Source organism: Loxodonta africana, chromosome 10 (genome assembly GCF_030014295.1).
Source record: "Loxodonta africana isolate mLoxAfr1 chromosome 10, mLoxAfr1.hap2, whole genome shotgun sequence".
Lineage (NCBI taxonomy): Eukaryota > Metazoa > Chordata > Mammalia > Proboscidea > Elephantidae > Loxodonta > Loxodonta africana.
Genome location: NC_087351.1, coordinates 48,665,719 through 48,692,005, shown reverse-complemented (window position 1 = coordinate 48,692,005; position 26,287 = coordinate 48,665,719). Strand labels below are relative to the sequence as shown.

Sequence of the window (26,287 nt, the reverse complement as noted above, 5' to 3'; positions counted from 1 at the left end):
ACTTGCATATGAACAATTGATGGTCTGTTCCACAGTCGGCCCCTGGCCTTGTTCTGACTGATGATATTGAGCTTTTCCATCATCTCTTTCCACAGATGTAGTCAATTTGATTTCTGTGTGTTCCATCTGGCAAGGTCCATATGTATAGTTGCCGTTTATGTTGGTGAAAGAAGGTATTTGCAATGAAGAAGTTGTTGGTCTTGCAAAATTCTATCATTCAATCTCCGGCATTGTTTCTATCACCAAGGCCATATTTTCCAACTACTGATCCTTTTTCTTTGTTTCCAACTTTCACTTTCCAATCACCAGTAATTATCACTGCACCTTGATTGCATGTTCGATCAATTTCAGACTGCGGCAGCTGAGAAAAAAAATATTCTATTTCTTCACCTTTGGCCTTAGTGGTTGGTGCAGTAATTTGAATAATAGTCATATTAACTTGTCTTCCTTGTAGGCATATGGATATTATCCTATCACTGACAGCGATGTACTTCAGGATAGATCTTGAAATTCCCTTTTTAACAATGAATGCAACACCATTCCTCTTCAAGCTGTCATTCCCAGCATAGTAGACTATATGAGTGGCCAATTCAAAATGGCCAGTGCCAGTCCATTTCAGCTCACTAAAGCCTAGGATATCGATGTTTATGCTTTCCATTTCATTTTTGACGATTTCCAATTTTCCTAGATTCATACTTCATACATTCCAGGTTCTGATTATTAATGAATGTTTGCAGCTGTTTCTTCTCATTCTGAGTCATGTCACATCAGTAAATGAAGATCCTGAAAGCTTTACTCCACCCATGTCATTAAGATTGACTCTGCTTTGTGGAGGCAGTTCTTCCCCAGTCATCTTTTGAGTGACTTCCAACCTGGGGGCTCATCTTCCAGCACTATATCAGACAATGTTCCACCACTATTCATAAGGTTTTCACTGGCTAAAGCTTTTCAGAAGTAGACCGCCATGTCCTCCTTCCTAGTCTGTCTTAGTCTGTAAGCTCAGCTGAAACCTGTCCTCCATGGGTGACTCTGCTGGTATCTGAAAACTGGTGGCATAGCTTCCAGCATCACAGCAACACGCAAGCTCCCACAGTACGACAAACTGACAGACACATTCAGTAAAAGAACTGAATAGAAGATTTCAAAGGGCGGCTCAAGGAGACAAAGTGAAGTACTATAATGACATGTGCAAAGAGCTGGAGATGGAAAACCAAAAGTGAAGAACATGCTCGGCGTTTCTCAAGCTGAAAGAACTGAAGAAAAAACTCAAGCCTCGAGTTGCAATAGTGAAGGATTCTATGGGGAAAATATTAAACGACACAGGATGCATCAAAAGAAGATGGAAGGAATACACAGTCATTATGCCAAAAAGAATTAGTCAATGTTCACCCATTTCAAGAGGTAACCGATGGTACTGAAGGAAGAAGCCCAAGATGCTCTGAAGGCATTGGCGAAAAGCAAGGCTTCAGGAATTGATGGGATATCAACTGAGATATTTCAACAAATGGATGCAGCGCTGGAGGTGCTCACTCATCTATGCCAAGAAACATGGAAGACAGCTCCTGGTCAACTGACTGGAAGAGATCCATATTTATGCCTATTCCCAAGAAAGGTGATCCAACTGAATGTGGAAATTATAGAACAATATCATTAATATCACACGCAAGCAAAATTTTGCTGAAGATCATTCAAAGACAGCTGCTGCAGCATATCAACAGGGAACTGCCAGAAATTCAGGCCAGTTTCAGAAGAGGACGTGAAACCAGGGATATCATTGCTGATGTCAGGTGGATCCTGGCTGAAAGCAGAGAATACCAGAAGGATGTTTACCTCTGTTTTATTGACTATGCAAAGGCATTCAACTGTGTGGATCATAACAAATTATGGATAACATTGTGAAGAATGGGAATTCCAGAACACTTTTTTTAATTGTACTCATGAGGAACCTTTACAGAGATCAAGAGGCAGGTGTTTGGATAAAACAATGGGGTACTGATTGGTTTAAAGTCAGGAAAGGTGTGCGTCAGGGTTGTATTCTTTTACCATACCTATTCAATGTGTATGCTGAGCAAATAATACAAGAAGCTGGACTATATGAAAAAGAACGAGGCATCAGATTTGGAGGAAGACTCATTAACAACCTGCTATGCAGATGACAGAAACCCTGGTGACGCAGTGGTTAAGTGCTTCGGCTGCTAACCAAAGGGTTGGCAGTTCAAATCCGCCAGGCGCTCCTTGGAAACTCTATGGGGCAGTTCTACTCTGTCCTGTAGGGTCGCTATGAGTCAGAACCGACTAGATGGCACTGGGTTTGGGTTTGGTTTTTTTGGTATGCAGATGACCCAACCTTGCTTGCTGGAAGGGAAGAGGACTTGAAGCACTAATGAAGATCAAAGACCACAGCCTTCAGTATGGATTACACCTCAACATAAAGAAAACAAAAATCCTCACAACTAGACCAATGAGCAACATCATGATAAACGGAGAAAAGATTGAAGTTGTCAAGGATTTCATTTTACTTGGATCCACAATCAACAGCCATGGAAGCAGCAGTCAAAAAATCAAAAGACACATCGCATTGGGTAAATCTGCTGCAAAGGACATCTTTAAAGTGCTGAAGAGCAAAGATGTCACCTTGAAGACTAAGGTGCGCCTGACCCAAGCCATGGTATTTTCAATTGCATCATATGCATGTGAAAGCTGGACAATGAATAAGGAAGACTGAAGAAGAATTGACGCCTTTGAATTGTGGTGTTGGCGAAGAATATTGAATATACTATGAACTGCCAAAAGAACAAACAAATCTGTCTTGGAAGAAGTACAACCAGAATGCTCCTTAGAAGCAAGGATGGCAGGACTGTGTCTTACATACTTTGGACATGTTGTCAGGAGGGGTCAGCCCGTGGAGAAGGACACCGTGCTTGGCAAAGTACAGGGTCAGCGGAAAAGGGGAAGACCCTCAATGAGGTGGATTGACACAGTAGCTGCAACAGCGAGCTCAAGCACATCAACGATTGTAAGGATGACACAGGATCATGCAGTGTTTTGTTCAGTTGTGCACAGGGTCACTATGAATTGGAACCAACTGGACGGCACATAACCACAACAACATCTCATCAGAAATGTGGTGGTCCGTGGTGAGTACTATTTTAACCCCAGGATGCTTTCAGGGTTATCATCATCTACTGGAATGTTACATCGAGTAGCAGAGGTTCCTGTTTGTTTACTACTGCAGTCCCAGTGCCTAGAACACAGGAGGCACCCAGTATTTGTTGAATGAGTGAATGAATGAATTCTCTTTCTAGAAAAGTCTACATCTGTTGTTGATTTAAAGGACAATGGCACAAAAGCTGTATCTGGGTCTTTAAAATCTGCTAGTGGTATAAAGACTTTTGTGACCAAAGACTCATTACAACCATGTCTACAGGGAACTACCTCGTTCTAACACCAGAGTATTATTTGGCCCCCATATCTGTATTTTTTTTCTCCTCCATTTTACTATAAGGTAATGTTTTTGTTAGTTGCTGTCAAGTTGATTCTGAGTCATGGAGACCCCATGTGTGCAGAGTAGAACTGTTCCATAGGATTTTCAAGGCTGCAACCTTTCAGAAGCACATCACCAGGACTGTCTTCCAAGATAAGGTAATAGAGTAGGGAACATTTGGTACCCTTTAATCTTATATCATTTCTGGGGACTTTAAAATCAGATCCTAGTGGGACCTACAAATAGGCCTTATCAGTGATGATGGCAGTTACCTGACAGAGTACCCAGGAGCAAAACATCGTGTTCAAGCAGAGATGTTCCCCAAAATATAAAATACAGAGAGAGAGGAGAAAAAATTAATCTTTGCCATATTATGTGATATGATTGATTAGATTTACCTCCATAGAAATTAATTGGCAGAGAAAATTGTATAAAACAACATCTGCTCAAGGAACCAAGAAAACCTTCATCATCATCAGATTTTAAAGGAAAAAAATAAGCATCTCTCTTCATTTAAGTTGGAGACAGTTTTACTTTAAGGCAGGAGAAGGACTAGATGAACTCATCAGGTCTTTCCATCTTTATCATGGCATCTTCATCATCATGTAGTGTCTACAAAGTCCATGGAACAGAGAGGAGACAGAGCAATATAAACGCAAGTCAAAGCTGAGAAGTGGATGTCTTTTACAAGTGGGTCAGAAAACTGAGCATTCACTGGGAAAGCAGTTCTTAGAGAAAACATAGGAGACCAAAGATTTCAGGTCTCACGCCTATAATTTTGATTCACTGCCATAAAAAAGAAGTCTATTGATGTCTGGGGAAGCCGAAAATAGTCATGGTAAATGGAAGCTGTATGGTTCATTTACTGCTATAAAGGACTCCATCAGCTCTTCTGTAGGTTATTATTGCTGCATTTGAAAATGTGAATGTTAAAGCATGATCCAATAGCAACTACCCGAGACCAGATTAAAAACTGTTAGATAGTTTATCATTTTTTTTTTATGCTGGCTAATATAATGATTTACTAAAGAAATTTGAGTCAATTAAAGGGTTTGTTGCAGGAAATTGTTATAAATCTCTGGTTTTGGTTTTGTTTCACAGTTTTTCACCTTTGAGCAGTACAAGAAATTGCTAGAATATGTGTCACTGTCACCAGCATTGGTAAGTGAGAGTATTTATTATACTTAAGTGTATGTGTTATTTCATAAAGCAAAATCTGGAAACAAAAACTCTTTTGATTCTCCAAGCCCAGCTACTAAAACGTGAATTCAAGTTATTCAATGTTCAGCTACTTGTTGAAAGCTATCTTCCTAATAACTCACAATTTGGCTATTTTATAGCTCCCAGTGATGAATTTATGATAATAATGATATATGTGGAAAGGCCCATTTGAGATACGGTCAATAATATAAAATAAATAGTACATTTATCAAAGACTCTTTTAACGCCAAAACATGCACATGTTTACATACATACAATACCTATCTATTTATGCAAAAGTCAACATGCCTAAGATTATTACCTAACAGATCATTTTTCCAGCTTTTACTCAACCTGTAGTAAAAATAGGACTCTTGGACTTCAGAATAAAAGCATTCTGTGGTTAGATGCAGACTGAAGGACCTTTTATAGGAATGTCTGTAAACAACTTAGTCAGGGAAAATAGTGATTTTAAAATGATTTTTCAACTATTATGTGAAAATCACTTGGTAATTGGAACATTTCCCTACACCCCTCTCTTTCTTCTTGGTGTGAAATTATATTGACTAAATGGATTCTACAAATATGTGTGCAACAAGAGCCTCAGAAAAAGAATTGCTCTCTCCAAATCTGCAAAACAAAACAAGATCTGCATTGGCTTTCCAATTGGCGCTGTATCTTCCAGCCTTTAGGAAAATGCCTCAGTTGCTCTGTTGAATTGTATCTTCACACTCAACCAGAGAGGCAGTGTTCTGAGCTTCAACTCTTTAATTACTTTACCTGTAAAGGTTCATTTCAGAATATTTACTCTGCCAAATGGACTATCCAAGAAGAAGTATCTTTCATTTTAAGACATACATACATATCCCCTTTCTAAGAAGGGGACCCTACTTGTATCACTTTCCATTATGATAAAGAAATCACTTTTCCAGCCTTCTGATGAAACAAGGTAGCTATAGGAATCAAGAGGTGGTAACATGAGACCTAAAATTATCTGTTTTTTTTGTTTTTTTTGTTTTTTAAATCCCCTGGTGTTTTCCCTTATTGTCATTCTTAACTTTGGAAACATCTTGGTAAAAAGAGGATTAAAAACTTCCTAGCAAGAGACAATAAAATATGGTCTCCAGAGTGCCAGCTGGCTGTTCTTGTGTCAAGCGTTGGTACATGTGAGAGATTGCAGTTCTTTCAACTCTTTTGAGAATTGAAACCAAAAAGCATTTGGCCACTCCAGCTACTATAACCCAATGTGTGTAAACTGTATACAGTTTTTCTCTTTTCTCCAACTTATTCATTCTAGTTTCTTTTTGCTACAGCTAGACACTTAAACAGCCATTTAAATGTCCCCTGGTGTTCTCACATGAAAAGCCAGGAGGCTGGAAACAGACGGTTAACTCCTGTCTCTGGAGCAGTCTCAGTAACACGATCTGCTGATAGCTGGTCAATTCTTTTGACAAGGGACTGCTGAACACTAGTTCTGACAGCAAATGTTGCTGAGTTTTATAGAAGAACAAAAAAGTGAATTACTTGGAAGATTTCATTTAGTAAGCAATAAAATCCTGAACATCTGGGTTTGAACTTTCCCAGTCAGAAGAATTTAGGACTAGTATTTTTTTCCCCCCACTTTTGGCTTCCGTGATGGAAGTCTGAGACACATGAACAAAATATTTGGTCTGTTACCCTATACAAATGTGTTTAAAATCGTAATGAAGGGGGATAAAAGGAAAACATCATTAGTTATTATTCCCTCTCTCCCAGAATCTGTATGTAATCCCATTCTTCCTCTCTGTTTTTATGTGCAACAAAACCAAGGGTGTTTATACAGCACTTTACAAAGGGATTTCATCCATATTTTTGATCCTTGTAGTACTCTTGTGAAGTAGGGGAATTGGACATTATTATCTCCATTTTACAGATGAGAAAACCGTGACTTCAAAGAGGTTAAATGATTTATACACAGAGCTGCAGCTAGCACATATGGTGCTTTTGTAGAATTACAGAAAGGTTCCCCTTACTTCCAACTGATAGCGCTCCAGTACTCAGGCTTGGCAAGCATGATGCAGGCTGGGTTTCAGCCTCCAAGCACCCCCGTAGCTGGGCACCTTTGTCTGTGCACAAACTACTACTGTACATAGCAGCCCCAGTCGGTCAGGCAGTAAGTGGCAGAACCAGGACCTGAACGCAGACCTTCTGGCTGTGAACTCTGCCCTCATTCCACCTTGCCTTCCCTTGGAATGTTTTAGAACATTCGTTCTCCCTTCTCTCTTTTATTCTCCTCTTTTAAAGGTATTAGAGACCCCTAATAAGAGTTATCTGTTCTTTTATCTTCGCTGGCTTTTTTCTCTCCTAGTTGTGTACAGGAAACCCTGGTGGTGTAGTGGTTAAGTGCTACGGCTGCTAACCAAGATGTTGGCAGTTGAAATCTGCCAGGCGCTCCTTGGAAACTCTGCGGGGCAGTTCTACTCCATCCTATAGGATTGCTATGAATCGGAATTGACTTGATGGCAGTGGGTTTGGTTTTTTGGTTTAGTTGTGTACAGCACTGCCTCTTCTCCTGGAAATTAGAGCTTTAGCACTAAAGAATTATTTTTTTCCAGCATCTCTTTTAGAGGTTTGATTCTTTGTTTTGTTTTCTGCTTTGTGGGTTTGTTTGTTTTTGTTTTGTTGTAGTGGTTATTTTTGACACAGATTTTTCTTAAAAAAACTCTTAAGCATTCTACTTAGAGGAAAATTTTAGAAAATTGTTCTTTCCTATTGAAGAAATTCTTGTTGTTGTTGGGTGCCATCGAGTCAATGCCGACTCATAATGACCCTATAGGCCAAGAGTAGAACTGCCCCATAGGGTTTCCGAGGCCATAATCTTTACGAGAGAAGACTGCCACATATTTCTCCCCTAAGAAATTCTTAGCAGGTGGCCAAAGAGAACCTTACAAACAGTCATCCTTTGATAAGTGTTGTAGATTTTAGTTGAGCCCTTCAGAACAACCTAGCCATTTCTGACCTAAGCTTTTAATTCTGGTCCAGAAGAATAAGGTAATCACTGTAAAAAGAAAAAAATGGGGAAGGGATGAATAAAAAATCATTTTTGTTTATTCATAGCCTAGAATGGTGACTCTAGGAACATGACTATAGATTTAAATATTTCCAGCTATGCTGTTTGTTACCTGAAATTTAGCTTTTCATAAACGTTTTGTGGTTCTGTTCCTTGGATTTCTTTATATGCTCAATAAATGTATTTAAGGAGATGTTTAAAAAATGAAGCTGTCCTTTTACAGTTCAAACTCTCTTTTAATTGCGATGTGAGTGGATGTTTTAGTGTCCACCTTGAATCAGTAAAACAGCCGTCCCTTGAGTTAAGGTAAAAAAGTCTTCGTTGATGGGGCTTTGACGTTTTATTTTGAATTGTTAGGGTGTGGTTTGTGGCTTCTGTAATTTCTTCTTCATGAATTGTCAGCATCTAATCAAGAACTAAACTGTTTAGTAATGGTGTATGGTGCGTTTATGTAGGCTTCTCCATTCCCATCATTACAGTCAGCTGCATAGTGTAATGAATAGGACGCTTAACCCAGTACGCATGATAACTTGCTTTACAGTGTTGATTGGTTTAATTCCTCTAGACATTTGCCATTGCTGGACTGGGATCTGGACTAACAGAAGCCATCGTGGTTAACCCTTTTGAGGTAGTAAAAGTTGGCTTGCAAGCCAATCGGGACACATTTGCAGAGGTAACCATTTAATGTTTTCCTGTTGTTGAGGGACTATAAAAAATACATTTTTAAGTATTTATATAAAAATATGAGCCCAGCTCTTATCCACTTGTTAAATACATAGTAAAGTATTGTTCAGGAAGCAGTATTAAAAAAAGTCAAATTTCTTCCACAAGGAAAGTGTTAACAAAAATGCACTGAGGTCTGATGGACAAATACATGTTTGCACATTTTTATTTTTGAATTTGAATGTAATCTATAATGATTTATTTGGAAATGTTTTCCAAATAAAATTTTGATTTTACATGAAAATAAAATAGACTGTAGCAAGCACAACTGAGTTGATAACATTGTTGTGCTTTTTTTAAATTATGAAGTCATTTTAAAAACTACCTCACTCCTTTCTGCACTCCACCCACGCCCCTCCCCCAGAGATTCTGATAATCTGTCAAGCCTGTCTTTCGGTTAAATCTGAATGAGCAAGTTACTAAACCTGTGTAGACGTCACCGCTTGGACAATGATGGATCTTGACATTTAATCGTTGGTACATGATGTTTCATGAATACAGCTTCCCTTAGTGTATGCTGCCTTCACTTCCTTCCAGTTGCTTAAGAATCCCCTTTAAACCACGAAGTCCAACCGTTTTTGTTTTATTCTCTTGGGTGCCAAGCATAAGGTAGGGGAAAAAACAATGGGATTGGCATTCTAGGTCCTTTCTTAGCCTTTTAATTTAATTCCACAACTGGGTAGCATGTGGTATAAATTGGTTTGGAGTATCTGCTGACCTGAATTTTTCTGTAGAAAAGATCCCCCCTGCCTACTATTTAAGCAGCTGCTAATGGGTGGAGACTCCCTCACCCCCACCCCGCTTCCTGCCTGCTGATACTGCCTGAGAGTTCCCTGGCAGCTGCTTGGGCAAGAGTGTGGGGAAGAAGGGGGGCCCTACTCACCTGTAGCTGCCAAGACCTGAGGGATGGGGTTGGGCTGCAATAGCAGATGGTATCTACTCAGATGAAGTCAATCTTAATTCAAAGTTTTTTTTTTTTTTTTAATTTCAAACAGTTGTCTTAGTAGCAGTATATATAGTACTTCAGAAAAAGTTCAAATCTCTGTATTCCTCTAGTCTTTGTTTCCGTTTTGCTTTCTCTCTATTCTTCCTTGAAGGAAGAAAAAAGATGACGAGAAATATGAAGAAAAGAAAAAAAAATACATTTTTCAAATGGTCTACCAACATGGAACATTTAAAACAACCCCCATGGAATCTACCCAGGAAAAATTTGGTTTGTTAGACTGGGAGAATGACCAGCTAGAAGAAAATTTGGAATCCCTCATCCAATACCCCATTTTACCCATCAGGAAGCTTGTCTTGGGGCAGCAATGAATGGGCAAGAGAAAAAGCCAGCCTTCAAGTGCAGTCCTTTACCAAGGCAGCATGCAATTGTAACCACAGGGGCACAGATGGGACCAAGCACCAAGGAGCATTCCCAGGAGTGGAAATAATAAGAGTTATCACAGCACCTCTGCTTGTTCACGCCAAATGTTCTTTTTTCTCTCTTCTGGCCTCAAGGAGGTGCTATACTGAGGCCAAGTAAGAGCTGGTGGTGTTTTGCACGTGCTAAGGCCTTTCTTGCTAACCACTAGAACACAGTAAACGCTCTTCCATACCAGCACAAGAACGTGCTGCATGTGGATGTGTTCTCAGTCCCCAAATTGTTTATGCAGATTCAGCCATTTTTCAAGTGGGGGGTTGGGGAAGCTTCTTTGGGAGCGTTTCTTCTGCATCATCCACTGAACTGGCCATTGTCGGATATTTACTCAGACAAAATAAAAACTATTAGATACATTATAAAACCTTGCAATACTACTTCAACTAGTCGGAACTTAGCAAAATCGTGATTGCATAGGTTACACACATTAGCGCTATTTACACGAGCTGTGAGGATTCAGTAGCTGAACTAACGCACTGTTCTGATGTGGCACTTTAGAGGCCATATGGATCACATTTAAAAGTGACTAACATAAAGTAATAGGGTTATACCTGCTGCAAAAAAATGTCTGAGAGAAATAGATGACATGATAAGAGTAGAAAAGTTGTGATCTACTTTTTTAAAAATAACTAGTGGTCATTTTTGGCAAATGCAGCCGCTTCTTGTACGTCTGTTGTCTAGGACCCACTAATGCCAAAGTCACCTGTGTCTTTCTCCACTGACTAGCACATTCTTTTATCCAGCAAGAGGATATCCTTTTGTATGCCTGTACCTGTGTTAAATTAATCCAAATACTAGGTGTGCTCACTTCAGCATTTGTTTCAGAAAGAATGATTATCGCTTCCCTCACTCTGGGGCTTTGTAGGTTGTCAATAAGTATAAAAGAAAGACAGAGAAGCCTTAATGTCTATTATATTTAAAGATTATACTTCCTTTTAGAAAAAGTTTTAAACAAAATATAAAAGTAATGCGTATTTGTGTTAGGAAACACCAAAAAGCTACATATTTCTCTATATACAGATAAGTGTATGTACATGGGAGCCCTGGTGGCACAGTGGTTAAGGGCTATGGCTGTTAACCAAAAGGTCGGCAGTTCAAATCTACTAGCTGCTCCTTGGAAACCCTATGGGGCAGTTCTGCTCTGTCCTATAGGGTCAGTATGAGTCTGAATCCACTAGACAGCAATGGGTGTGTATATGTAAATGCACTGAAAATGATCTAGACTCTAGATCAGGGCTGTCTAATAGAAATATTATATGAGCCACATTTTCTAGTAGCTGTATTTAAAAAGGTTAAAAGAAACAGAGAAATTAATTTAATAATACTTTTTATTTAACCCTTAATATCCAAAAACCAAAAGGAACCCTGGTGGCACAGTGGTTGAGCACTTGGCTGCTAACTGAAAGATCCGTATTTCAAACCCACCAGCTGCTCCACAGGAGAAAAATATGTCAGTCTACTTCCATAAGGATTGACAGCCTTGGAAACCCTATGGAACAGCTCTATTCTGTCCTATTGGGTCACTATGAGTCAGAATTGATTCAAAGACAATGGGATTTTTTTTTTTTTTTTTTTTTTTTTTGGTTTATCCAAGAATCAGTATAAAAATTATTCCGGTGATGTTTTATTTATTTATTTTTCATTCTAAGTCTTTAAATTTGATATATATTTTATGCTTAACAGCATATCACAATTTGAACTATGACATTTCAAGTACTCAATAGCCACATGTAGGTAGTGGCTACCATATAGGGGACAGTACAGGACTAGAGGAATTCATACTAAAATTCTACCTGTGATTACCTCTGGGAAGAAGATTGGAATAGGGAAGGGGAAGTTAAGAGTTTAAGGGAAGGTCTTTGCGTAGCTGAATGTTTTAACATAAGAAGTATATTCATGTATCACCTGTGAATATTTACTTCTAAAAATACCTGCTATTGCAGAAATTTTAGAAAATACAGAACAGCATAAAGCAGAAGAGTATGTAAAGCATCCAAAATTACTAATGGTTCTGTCAGGGTCTAACTTCACCTTGGGGGAAAACCTTCTCAGCTGATCCAGTGGGAATGACTTGCTGGCTCACCTTTGGGTTCAGCCTTGCATAGCTCAGGTTCTATGATTTCATAGAAGCAGTGGTCTCCATTTTTCCTGCTCTATAATTTAACAAAGTGTAAACCTTGTGTACAAATTATTGAAGCACACATATAAATAGAGCCGCCTAGAACAGGAAGGCAAACTGTGAACTGGCAAAAACAGGCTCAGGGTTTAGGGACAGACACACCAGCTTCCCTTAATGTTCTTTACCATTTCCTAACAGTATGGCCTTGAACAAGTTACTTGCAGTTCCCTCATTAGTAAAATGTACCTGATCAGTCCATCGATCTTACAGCAAGGTGTTGCAGTGCAGTGGTTAGAAGCACAAACCCTGGAGGGAGCTCTGTTATTGAGTATGTGATGGCTTCACATTTCCTACCCTGACTATACCCTGGTGTCCTTCTTCGTTAGGGTAGAATAATAGTAAGAGCCATATCAAATAGTATAATGGACATTAAATGAGACAATATACATAAAGCTGTCAATACAGCATCTGGTGTCTAGTGATGGTTTAATAAATGTTGGTTGTTATCATTACAACATGGTTTTTATGAGAATTTAAATGTGATAATGTATACAAATGGCTTGACACAGAACCTGGCACATGGTAGGCACTCAACAAATGATACTTATTTCTAGATGCAAGTTGATCTTATAAATCTTTAAGTTTAAATAGAAGCAGATTTATCTTGAGATATTGCCCCATTAATAGTGGGCAGTCAGTCACAGCTGACTCCAGTTATGGGAGTAAAAACCGCTTACTGAGTGATGGTCAGTCTTCTGTTCACCTTAGGTCATTCTTAGCTGCTGATATCATCCATTCAGCTTGAATTTTTTATCAAGGCTCAAGAGCTGGCAGCCAAGCTATAGCACCTGTTCATAAGGCCTTTAAACTCAGATGCAGGGCCAAAGTCATAATCAGTAATAGCTGGATATCCATTTGCTACAAATATCTAGTATAGAGGAACAGAAGCGCAAGATGAAACTCAAAACATCTGAGGCCACTTTGGGAAGAATTCTACCATAATCAAGATATTCTTCCTCTGAAGTAGTACTATAAAGTTAACATGGGTTCCTGATCAAGCTTTCTTAGTTCTTTCATGTGGAAGGTTGTGAACTAAGCTCATTTTCAGTCAATTATAGCTACCAGTTGTGTTAGGACACTCAATGGATGGGCTGTATGTTGAATGGCCAAATGGCTCGACAACCACCTTTCAGAAAAACAAAGCAGTTTCCCTGTAAAAACCCATTGCCGTCAAGTTGATTCCAACTCATAGCAACCCTATAGGACAGAGTAGAACTGCCGCATAGGATTTCCAAGGAGCAGCTGGTGGATTTGAACTGCCAGCACCTTGGTTAGCAGCTGTAGCTCTTAACCACTGCACCACCAGGGCTCCAATTTCCCCATGGAAGGCTTATTTTGCAGGTAGATAGCTCTCATTGTATAGCTAATAGTATGAGTTCTCAGGCATTGTTTCTGTTCAGCCCTTCTACCCCCATGTCTTATGCATGAACCACGGTAGAATCCTACACAGTTAATTGTGATTTCCCTTCTTCTTCAGCCTGAAGAGGTGAAGAAGAAGGTGGTCCTTTTAAACATGAAAACTTCCTAAGACGTTGGTACAGCAGAGAGGAATTCTGCAGTAGAAGACAACTTAGGGCAACAGTAGTCAATATTATACTTATTACACATAAAGTCTTCTAGGCAATGGTAGAGTGATGAAGATGCAGCAAAAGGAAGACAGTGATATGTTGGAAGAGAATGGAGTTTAGAATCTTGCCCAAGATTTGATAGAATGTCAACTGAGGTATTTCAACAAACAGATGGAGTGTTGGAGGTACTCATTCACCTATGCCAAGAAATTTGGAGGACAACTACATGGCCAACCAACTGGAAGAGATCCATGTTAGTGCCCATTCCAAAGAAAGGTGATCAACAAAAAATGTGTAAATATCGAACAATAGCATTAATATTACATGCAAATAAAATTTTGCTGACGATCATTCAAAAGACTTTGCAGCAGTACATCGACAGGGAACTGCCAGAAATTCAAGCCGAATTCAGAAGAGAACGTGGAATGAGGCGTATCATTGCTGATATCAGGTGGATATTGGCTGAAAGCAAAGAATAACGGAAAGATGTTTACCTGCGTTTTATTGACTATGCAAAGACATTCAACTGCGTGGATCATAACAAATTATAGGTAACATTGCAAAGAATGAAACCCAGAACACTTAATTGTGCTCATGTGGAAGCTGTACACAGACCAAGAGGCAGTCGCTCAAACAGAACAAAGGGATACTGAGTGGTTTAAAGTCAGGAAAGGTGCGTGTCAGGATTGAATCCTTTCACCATACTTATTCAACCTGTATGTCGAGCAAATAGTCCAAGAAGCTGGACTATATGAAGAAGAACATGGCATCAGAACTGGAGGAAGACTCATTAACATCCTGCGTTATATAGCTGACACAATCTTGCTTGATGAAGATCAAAGAATACAGCCTTCAGTATGGATTGCACCTCAACATCAAGAAAACAAAAATCCTCATAAATGGACCAATAACCAACATCATGATAAATGGAGAAAATATTGAAGTTGTCAAGGACTTTGTTTTACTTGGATCCACAATCAATGCCCAAGGAAGCAGCAGTCAAGAAATCAAACAGTGTATTGCATTGGGCAAATCTGCTGCAAAAGACCTCTTTAATGTGTTAAAGAGCAAAGATGTCACTTTGAGGACTAAGGTGCGCCTGACCCAAGCTGTGGTATTTTCAATCACTTCATATGCATGCAAAAATTGGACAATGAATAAGGAAGACTGAAGAAGAATTGGTGCCTTTGAATTATGGTGTTGAAGAAGAATATTTAATACGCCACAGAGTGCCAGAAGAACAAACAAATCATTTTGGAAGCAGTACAGCCAGAATGCTCCTTGGAAGCAAGGATGGCAAGGCTTCGTCTCACATACTTTGGACATATCATCAGGAGGAAACAGTCCCTGGAAAAGGAGATCATGCTTGGTAAGTAGAGATTCAGCAAAAAAAAAAGGAGGAAGACCCTCAATGAAATGAATTTACACTGTGGCTTCAACAATGGAGTCAAGCATAATGATTGTGAGTTTGGCATAAGACTGGGCAGAGCTTCATTCTCTGTCTCATAGTGACATAGGGTCACTATGAGTCAAAAGCGACTCAACTACACCTAATGACAACAGGGCTCAGGTTTTGTTTGTTTTTTTTTTTTTTTTTTTTGTAATCTAAATGATATTACTTACAGAGTTTTTGTCTAAGCGCCCTCCACCCACATCCCTACACACACACACATATCCCTCTAATAAGATGCTATTGCTGTACTCATTGCCTGGTCCACCCTCAATGGAAAAGGCCTGTACAAGACTTATTGTAAGTGAGCTGGAGGCCATTTGACAGGGCATGCCCAGTCCTGGGTACAAAGAGCATGATCTAGACGGAAAATTATGTGATCTGGGTGGATGTCTACTTGGCCTTGTGGGTAGGACATGGCTGACAGAGGGCCAGAACAGGTCCCTTGAAGCATGGGGTCCAGAGCTGGGGCACCTCTTACCAAGGACCAAGAGCAGTATTGATTGAGAGCAGAAGCAGCTTCTGTTATGGTTCTTGGTAGCTGAGTGATAGGAACTACAGTTTTGGAGCCTCAAGTGCAATAATGGCAGGTATCTGGTGGTTCCAGCTGCCCGGGTTCTCTACTCTGTGGTTTAGGGCTGATTCTCTAGACAGTCACAAATATGTTACCCACAAAATATGCCCTCCCACCCAGTTTAGCCATAAACTATTCTAAAAATTTAAAGGAAATTGTGGTTATTTGGTTCCTGATACCTCCCCCAAATTGTTCCAACCGCTGTATAAATTATTTCAATAGGTGTGTTTGTCTCGCCTCTACTTTTTAAATTACCTCCATATCAGTCAAAGACTATAATCCCAGCCACACTTCCTCCAACTCCAACACCAGAATCTTGGCCAGGATCTAAAATTCACAGTGGATAAAGGAAACCGGTCTCTAATTTAAATATGCTTGACCTTCTGTGGGGAGCAAAGTAATCACAGCTTTGTCATGCTCTGGTTTGGTTCAGTGGGTGAGAAAACATGTTCAGATAAAATAGGAATAGGCCCAAATTTCCCCCTGTCCTTCAAACTAAACCCAAGCAAAGTGTTGTTCTGATTTGTAGTCTCTTTGGCTTTGGACTATGCTTACACGCATTTGATTTTTCAAATCATTCCATTATCCCTATAAGGTTGGTGGTTTTATCCCCATTTTATAGATAAGGATATATCTCTCTAGGATATGGTTTACACGTTCAGTTTTGCCCAAAAATGTGACTTTCTAGCTTGTTGACCTTATAGGAACTTTCTCGCATCTAACTGGGTGCCTAGTTCTTTATTTGTGTATTTATTAGAACTAGAAGTCCCTATCGGCTGTGCTAAGCCAACTGGTGTTTGGCTGGCACGTTCTCTGCTCGCCTGGAAAATGTGAATTTCTCCCCAGGAGCAGTCTTGTATGAATTGTTTCCCAGTTTTACTCTCCACTTTGAAATCTACTTCAAAGTTATTATTTGGCTACAGGGTTATGTTTTCCTTCCCTTGAGGTCTATAGGATTTGCCTCTGATGTGTGGCTGGGGCACAGGTTTCGCTTCTACTCTGTCATTTTTGTCTCCGTTACATATGAGCATAATCATTCTCACCCCCAAATATGAAACTAAACCTTTAAGAAGTTGCAAAAGTCTGTTTTACCTCTGTTTATCTTTAAAGATGTTCAGCCTAAGGAAGGAATAATTAGTCTTCTACCTACTTGCTCCATGATTATAATTTTAAGGATCAGTGAAGAGATATCAAATGTGTTATTGATGGTAGAATCTTTAAAGACAGAGTTGTTTTTTTTTTTAATTAGTTTGGGGTTTGGTTCTGGTTTTGGATAACACCTCTACATATAGTTCTACACACTTTATCCTGAGAGCTTAATAATGTAATAGTTACCAACTAGATAATATATGATATCACAAAGCTTAGTGATTACTTGGTCCATAGGCAATCAATAAGTGTTTAACGGAACTTAATTATACTATGGAGAGTCAACATAAAGTGGATAGAAGGGCTGTATTTTGTGATCATCTCTTTCAAGGAAGGGGAAGAGTAGAAACTAAGTTATATAGAGAGTGAGTATGTGGCTCTGTTTACAGATAGTGTAAGAAGCCAGATTCAACGGCATGTCAGCATTCATGATGATGTAATTAAGTTCAGATTTTTCCTGCATTACTGTGTGAAATACTGCCTGGCAAGTGTTCAGTACATAAATTATTTCTTTCCAGTCTATGATTCTTGTGGGCAGAAAAGTGAATTATGTATATGAATCCATTCCTTTAGTTATCTTTCAACAATACTTAAGACAGCAGCCAAGTTGCCTCTCTATTATCATTTAAAGAAAATATACTTCAGTCTTCCATTCAGCTGCACCAGGAACCCTAGATTTTTGCTTTCAGGATAAAGACTTTGAAGTTATGATAATAGCTGCCATTTATGGAACATATACTATATGCCAGACACCATGCAAGATACTTTAAATGTTTTTTTTCCTTTATTTGATCTTTTAAATTTTTTAAGTATTTTTAAATCATAAAAGTAATATATGCTTATGTCACAAAATAACACACAGCTGGGTAATGAAAAAGTTATTGAGGATTTCTGCCAAGGTGTCCCTCCAATGATGTTGCACTGATAGCCACTGTGAATCACACACATTTGATTTTTCACATCCTCCCATTTTCCCTGCAAGGTTGGGGGTTTATCCCCATTTTAAACCCCGTTTTACAGATAAGGAAAATAAAGCCCAACAAAGTTAGTAGTTCTAAGGAGCTGAGCATCAAGAGGTCTCTAGTCAATTACACTGCTTACACTGCGATAAAGATACCTGGAGAATTAAGAAGCTCAAAGGAAAATCAGACGTTTCTGGAACCAGTGAAGAAGCAAAGGCGCCTTTGTTGTTTCTAGTCTCCTCTGTGCTGTAACTCCTGTGGCCACCAGCACAATCGCCTTCCCTCCCACTCTGCCAGCTGTGCACGGACAAGACAACAGCGTCAGCTTCTCCTCACCTGCAGGGCCAAGTGCCCCTCCAGGAATGATGGCTGGATGGTAACTTGATGTTGACATAGCCCTGTGGCTCAACATCTGGGACTTTGTTTACAACAAACTATTCTCCACTCACAGATGGTTTAAAAATAGAACTATTTGTCAAACTCTAGGTAGAATATAATGACATTTGGGGTATTTTCTTTGGTCCACCACCATGCCCTATTAAAATAAACTGTAATGATGAATTAATGAAAGATCTAAGCTACAATAAAATGGGAGCGTCTGAACCTGATTCCTTGCCTTTTGCTTACATTTTGTTCTCAAATAAAAGGAAAGTTTTTCTCTTTCTTTTTTTTTTTCAAATTTATGAAAATGCTTCAAGACCTCATTTGAGTAATGAAAAACATAGGCGATCTTCTGTCTCCTGAAAAGCAAGGCTATTTTCCTACCTGAATGTAGCAACTGGGTCTCCTTTTTTATAACAAAGCCATATTTTTCTGAAACCCTAAGTATGGACACTCACTCCATTGTGTAAAGGTCTTATCCGGTTTGCTTTGCAGCCACGTGATGAAATCCAATACAACACCATGATTCCATTGACGCTAAAACACAACAGAATTCACCTTGCCATAGGAAGCAAGTAAAGGAACACATGTGGAGCGTGCTTTCTTTTGACATGGTGTGCCTATAGTTCCTCTCTGGCCTTAGAGATGGAGGAAATCCACTGACATGGCCAAAGGCCTGCACCAGTTGGCCATACTCCGATAGCTGTTTACCCAGGAAACAATGCTGGCTGCTCAACATTTCTGTCTGTGATCTCACAAGCTAATCAGAGCCAAGTATGGTCAGTAGTTGGATGGAAGAACTCAAGAAAAAATAGCTCAGGCTGCCATAAGTCATCTTGATGATTTGTTGGTAACGCTGGGCTCTCAGAATGAAGAATCAGTAATCCAAAGTGGTGCCTGAGACCACTGTTTAAGTGAAGAATCTTGTTTTAATTAAACCACTTTTGGACTTTTTAAACAGAAATCTGATTCCACGTTTACTCCATATGCCATACTATCATGGAATATTATCATGGGTATGTATAGAAATTATCAGCATATCTCTCCAAGTTAAAATCAAAACAAAAATATTTGTGTCTAGTATATGAACAAAACAGTGTACTAGGCATCTAGGTACCAGAAACAGCAAGTGCTCATAAATGTGATCCATTATCACAGATGTTCAGTGGTTTACATATATTATCTTAGTTAATCTTCTCAACAAGCAGGAGAGCTAGAAACTATTATCCCCATTTGATGGATGTTGAAACTGAGGCTAAGACATTAAGTCAGGTAAGTATCTAGCACAGTACATGGCAACTAGAAGGCACTCAGTAGATACTTGTTCAATGTACAAATATATGAAAGAACACGGAGTTCCTAAAATAGGAGCTGGCAATAGAAGAAATCAAAATTAAAGACGACTTTGAGTTACTTCAAATGGAAATACTTCCAGCAGGTACCAGTGAACTGAAGATTTCTGTAAACCAATATGGAGGGCAGTGCAAATATTAACTATGTCCCGATGCACTTATTCTTCTCTGCCTACAGCTCTGGTGAAGTCAATGAAAGGTACACCTGGGAAAGTTAGACTGCAATTTGGCCCACAATTGGTAACTAAATATGAAAATTGAAGTGAATCTAAGTATTAGAGGGAAACTGAACTGGAATCTCCCCCACCACAGACCTTTTGGATTAGATAGTATTGGAATCATTTGGCTGATGATGCTAATCAGTCACCATTTTGTTTTGAAATGGAAGCCCAGTAATCAAATAAGTTTAGTAAAATTCCTTGTGTTTACAGAGATCTAGTCAAAATGATTCTGTATTTTCCTATTTAAGCATCCTAGTGGAAGTCATGTTTTGCCTTTCTAATTAAATATTTGTTTACAAATGTGATACAGTGTCCCTGAATGAAGGAAAAAAAAAAAAAAACTATCACCCTTTTTATAGGAATTAGAGTACAGAGTTTCCTTTACCTCAAGACCCCAAGTTGCCAGAAAAATACATTTGTGCTATTGTGTATCTGTTATGTATATTAGCTGGATTACCAAATTCTGAAAACTTTACTGACTACATAGCAAGAATCAATGTGGAGAGGACACTGGATTAGATGTAGAATTCTGGCTAAGCCATTTACCAGGCCTTTTCCCTTGGGAACGTCATTTTAAAATCCTCAGTTTTTTCACACAAAATAAGGAAACTACGCCTACCTTCCAGGGCTGCTGAAAGAAACAATCAGATAAATTGCTTTAAGATGGCAGAACTGAACAGTGTATAAAACCATGGACTTGGAGTCAGGGGGACTTGGTTTGAGCTCTGAATCTACCACTTACCCTGATATTGGACAAGAAACTTAACCTTTGAGCCTTAGTTCCCACATCTGTCAAATGAGGATAATAATTCCTATCTCACACACATGTTGAGAGGATTGTTGTTGTGCTGTTGTTTGGTGCCGACTCATAGCAACCCCATGTACAACAGAACAAAACACTGCCCAGTCCTGTGTCGTCATCACAATTGTTGCTATATTTGAGCCCATTATTGCAGCCACTGTGTCATTCCATCACATTGCGGGTCTTCCTCTTTTTCACTGGCCCTCTACCAAGCATGATGTCCTTCTCCAGGGACTGGACCCTCCTGATAACTTCTGTGTTAGTCATCTAGTGCTGCTATAACAGAAACACAAGAGGATGGCTTCAACAAAGAGAAGTCCATTCTTCCACCGCCCAGCAGGCTTAAAGTCTGAACCCCGGACACCAGTCCCAGGGGAAGGCTTTTTCTCTCTGTTGGCCCTGGAGGAAGGCCCTTGCCATCAGCTCTCCCCTGGTCTGGGAACATCTCAGCACAGGAACCTCAGGTTCAAAGGACATGATCTTCTCCTGGCAGTGCTTTCCTGGTGGTATGAGGTCCCCATGTCTCTCTGTCTGCCTCTCTCCTCTATATCCCAAAAAGAGATTGGCTCAAGACACAACCTAGTCTTGTATATCTCATCAATACAACTGCCACTAATCCATCTCATTTCATCACGGTGATAGGATTTACAACACACAGGGAAATCACACAAAATGGTGGACAACCACACAATACTGGGACTCATGGCCCAGTCAAGTTGACAGATATTTCTGGGGGGCACAACTCAATCCATGACAATGTCCAAAGTATGTGAGACAAAGTCCCACCATCCTTGCTTCTAAGGAGCATTCTGGCTGTACTGCTTCCAAGACAGATTTGTTCATTCTTCTAGCAGTCCATGGAATATTCCATATTCTGCACCAACACCATAATTCAAAGGCGTCAATTTTTCTTTGGTCTTCCTTATTCGTTGTCCAGCTTTCACATGCATATGAAGTGATTGAAAATACCATGGTTTGTTTCAGGTGCACCTTAGTCCTCAAGGTGACATCTTTGTTTTTTAACACTTTAAAGAGGTGTTTCGCAGCAGATTTGCCCAATACAGTATGTCCTTTGATTTCTTGACTGCTGCCTCCATGGGCCCTGATTGTAGATCCAAGTAAAACAAAGTCCTTGAAAACTTCAGTCTTTTCTCCATTTATCATGATGTTGCTTACTGACCTAGTTGTGAGGATTTTTTTTTTTTCTTGATGTTGAGGTATAATCCATACTGAAGGCTGTATTCTTTGATCTTCTTCAGTAAGTGCTTCAAGTCCTCTTCACTTTCAGCAAGTAAGGTTTTGTGATTTGCATAATCACAGGTTGTTAATGAGTCTTCCTCCAAACCTGATGCTGCATTCTTCTTCATATAGTCCACATTCTCGTATTATTTGCTGAGCATACAGATTGAATAAGGATGGTGAAAGGATACAACTCTAATGCACACTGTTTCTGATTTTAAACCACTCAATATCCCCTTGTTTTGTTCGAATGACTGCCTCTTGGTCTATGCACAGGCTCCACATGAGCACAATTAAGTGTTCTGGAATTCCTACCCTTCCCAATGTTATCCATAATTTGTTACAATCCACACAGTTGAATGCCTTTACATAGTCAATAAAACACAGGAAACATCTTTCTGGTATTCTCTACTTTCAGCTAGTATCCATCCAACATCAGCAATGACACCCTTTCCACATCCTCTTTTGAATCTGGTTTGAATTTCTGGCAGTTCTCTGTCGATGTAGTGCTGTAAACATTTTTGAATTATCTTTAGCAAACTTTTACTCGCTTGTGATATTAATGATATTACTCGATAATTTCCACATTCTGTTGGATCGCTTTTCTTTGGCATAGGCACAAATATGGTTTTCTTCCAGTCAGTTGGCCAGGAGGCTTTCTTCCAAATTTCTTGGCATAGGTAAGTGAGCACCTCCAGTGCTACATCCATTTGTTGAAACATCTCAACTGGTATTCAGTCAATTCCTGGAACCTTGTTTTGCACCAGTACCTTCAGTGCAGCTTGGACTTCTTCCTTCAGTGCCATCGGTTCTTGATCATATGCTACCTCCTGAAATGGTTGAGCATCAACCAATTCTTTTTGGTACAGCGACTCTGCATATTCCTTCCATCTTATTTTGATGCTTCCAGAGCCAATGTTTTACCCATAGAATCCTTCAGTATTGCAACTCAATGCTTGATTTTTTTTCTTCAGTACTTTCAGCTTGAGAAATGCTGAGTGTGTTCTTCCCTTTTGTTTTTCTATCTCCAGCTCTTTGCATGTTTCGTTATAGTACTTTACTTTGTCTTCTCAAACCACTCTTTGAAATATTTTGTTCAGCTCTTCTGCTTGATATTTTCTTCTGTTCACTGTAGCCCACTCTACGTTTAAGAGCAAGTTTCAGAGACTCTTCTGACATCCATTTTGGTCTTATCTTTCCTTCCTGTCTTTTTAACGACCTTTGGTTTTCTTTATGTATGATGTCCTTGATGTCATACCACAACTCATTTGGCCTATGGTTATTAGCATACGATGCACAAATCAATTCTTGAGATGGTCTCTAAATTCAGGTGCAATATACTCAATGTCGTACTTTGGCTCTAGTAAGCCAAGAGACAAAACCAAACCTGTTGCTGACAAGTCGATTCCAACGCATAGCAACCCTAGAGAGCAGAGTAGAACCGCCCCATAGAGTTTCCAAGGAGCACCTGGTGGATTCAAACTGCCAACCTTTGGTTAGCAACCGTAGCTCTTAACCACTACGCCACCAGGGCTGTAGTAGACTTTCTTTAATTTTCTTCAGCTTCAACTTGAATTTGCATGTGAGCAATTGATGGTCTGTTCTGCAGTCGGCCCCTGGCCTTTTTCTGACTGACGATATTAAGCTTCTTCATTGTCTCTTCCCACAAATGTAGTCAATTTGATTCCTCTATATTCCATCCGGGGAGGTCCACAGCATAATCTCTGTTTATGTTGTTGAAAAAAGTATTTGCAGTGAATAATTCATCGGTCTAGCAAAATTCTGTCATGCAATCTCCTGCTTAGTTTCTATCACCAAGGCTGTTTTTTCCAACTACTGAGTCGTCTTCTTTGTTTCCAACTTTCACATTCCAATCACCAGTAATTATCAATGCATCTTGATTGCATGTTTGATCAATTTCAAACTGCAGAACTTGGTTAAAAATCTTCAGTTTCTTCATCTTTGGCATTAGTGGTTGGCACACAAATTTGAATAATAGTCATATTAACTGGTCTTCCTTGTAGGCATATGGATATTATACTATCACTGGCAGCATTGTACTTACGAATATATCTGAAATGTTCTTTTTGACGATGAAGGAAATGCCATTCCTCTTTATTTTTGTCATTCCCAGCATAGTAGATCATATGATTGTCCTATTCGAAATGGCCAATGACAATCCATTTCAGCTCACTAATGCTTGGGATATTGACATGTATGCATTCCATTTTATTTTTGATTTTCCTAAATTCAAACTTCATACATTCCACATTCCAATTATTAATGGATGTTGGCAGCTGTTTCTTCTCCTTTTGAGTCTTGCCACATCAGCAAACGAGGGTCTCGAAAGCTTGACTCCACCCACATCATTTAGGTTGACTCTACTCTGAGGAGGCGACTCTTCTCCAGTCATGTTTTGACTGACTTCCAACCTGAGGGACTCATCTTCTAGCACTATATCAGACAATATTCTGATGCATAAGATTTGCACTGACCAGTTTTTTCAGAAGTAGGCTGCTAGGTCCTTCTTCCTAGTATGTTTTAGTCTGGAAGCTCAGCTGAAACCTGTCCACCATGGGTGACCCTGCTAGTATTTGAAATACCAGTGGCAGAGTTTCCAGCATCACAGCAACATGCAAGCCAGCACAGTACGACAAACTGACAGAGAAGTGGTGAGTTGAGAGGATAAAATAAGATAGTATATTAAAGTACTGAACATCTATGATAATGGATCACATTTATGATCACTTACTATGTTTCAGATACCTAATAACGTGTATGAAAGTTCTCTCCAGGCTGTAAGACATGTAGAGATGGAGGCCCAGTTTGTCCGCTCTTCCATTGCTCTCATGCAGACCTGCTTCTATAGTCCAGATACTTGCCAAGAGGAGGTTTTTTACTAAGGATGCTAACTTTGAGGGAGAGGCAGGAGGCCAATTTACAGTATCCTCTACTGCTCCTAAAAGGAAAGCTCCTAGGATATGAAAGGAAATCTCTAGCCCTGGGGCTGGATTTGGTTGGGCCTCAGGGGAGACAGACCTGTTATCTTGCCTTCTGGTTGCATTTCTGGTGGACCTCAGCACAAGAGTCCAGGACTCTGGGAAAAAGAAAGGGCAACCAGATAAAATGGAAGGAAGGGACTAGTTTTGTGTGTTCTTCCTCCCCCTCAAATCAGCCCCCACCTTTTGATTGCCACTGCCTTCAACTAACAAGAACAAAAAAAATTACCTGATATTTTATTATTACAACTATTATTATTTTTGTTATTTATTTTATCATTATCAGCAAAATTTCCATCACTATTAGCAGCTAATTTATGGTGAACTTAGCTTGGGCTAAGTTCTTCAACTAACTTAATCGTCACAACAATCCTATGAAGAAGATTCTGTTATTATCCTTGTTTTACAGATGAGGGAAGTGAAGATAAATCAGAAAGGATAAAATACTTGCCCAAGCTAGAAAGTCGTAGTCCTGAGACTCAAACCTGGGGCTGTCCAAGTTATTGTGCTACTAACTCTCTGATTTACTTAATTATGGACAGCTAGACGACAAAGCACTTGAGTTCAAAATCTATGTGTTACCCTTCTTTGTACCCACCCACCACCCAAGGCAAGATCTGGTAGAAGTCCTCTCTTTGCAAGATATTGATGATAAGATGATAATTAATTAACACTTAGTTCAGTCATCCTTGCCTCCATGCTTTAGCACACTAAGATTTCTAAACAATAGGAGCACCTTTAGGCCCAGTTTTTTTGTTTTGTTTCAGTTTTTTTAGAGGAAAGCCACTTTACTTTCATTCAAAGAAACAAGTTCCTCTGTTGCTCCAGAATTGAGATGGCCTCTGAGTTCCCCGTCCCTCCTCTCTTGGGGTCCTGAGATTGAGGGTGGAAAGGATGCTTAGATTGGATACAGGGAGCATTGGTGTTGGTCAGCCTGGGATGGGTGGCCTCACTTCTGCCCTATTCCTCCCATCCCCAGGAAGGCTTTTCTTTTATTTCCTCTCTCCCCAGGCTGCCTTCCTCAGACAAAGAGACTTAGAGGTGCCCAGGTGGTTTGCTCAGCACTCTTGGGGTCCTTCCAGCAGAAATGAGCTTCTGCTCAACTTGTCCTTGAGTCTGTTTTGAAAACCAGAATAAATAATTTGGGCTGACAGACATTGCGTCTGAACACAAACCAAAAAAATAATCCCATCTTGCAGAACAGAGAGTAAACTTTAACCCTCTGAGAACTTTTGTTTTTCCTAAATGAAATGTCTTTTGTTGTTTAAGATACCGTCTCATGTGGATTTTTTCATGTTACAAAAAAGGATTTCCTTAAGGTTAATGTAATTTGATATAATTGACCCTCTTAAATGAAAAGATGAACTTGAATGCGGAATTGTAGCTGGTTGGTTTTTAAAACATTTATCAGCAAAAACTACAGGATTTACTATATAAACAAGCTCATTTAAATGTATCATATCAATTAGACAGCTATAAATACAAGTTGGATGAAAGCCTTGATTGGATTTATTCTATTCTGTTCTGCTGAAGTA

At 39.4% G+C, this 26,287-nt stretch overlaps 1 protein-coding gene across 1 annotated transcript in view; it reads left to right on the top strand.

Moving 5' to 3' along the window:
• Positions 1 to 26,287, top strand: part of SLC25A21 (solute carrier family 25 member 21) — a 162,822-nt gene that overhangs the window by 100,197 nt on the left and 36,338 nt on the right. Inside the window, exons 3-4 of the mRNA XM_003408461.3 lie at positions 4,586 to 4,645; positions 8,299 to 8,406. Of these exons, the coding sequence (XP_003408509.3) occupies positions 4,586 to 4,645; positions 8,299 to 8,406 (168 nt within the window). The remainder of the gene's footprint in view (positions 1 to 4,585; positions 4,646 to 8,298; positions 8,407 to 26,287) is intronic.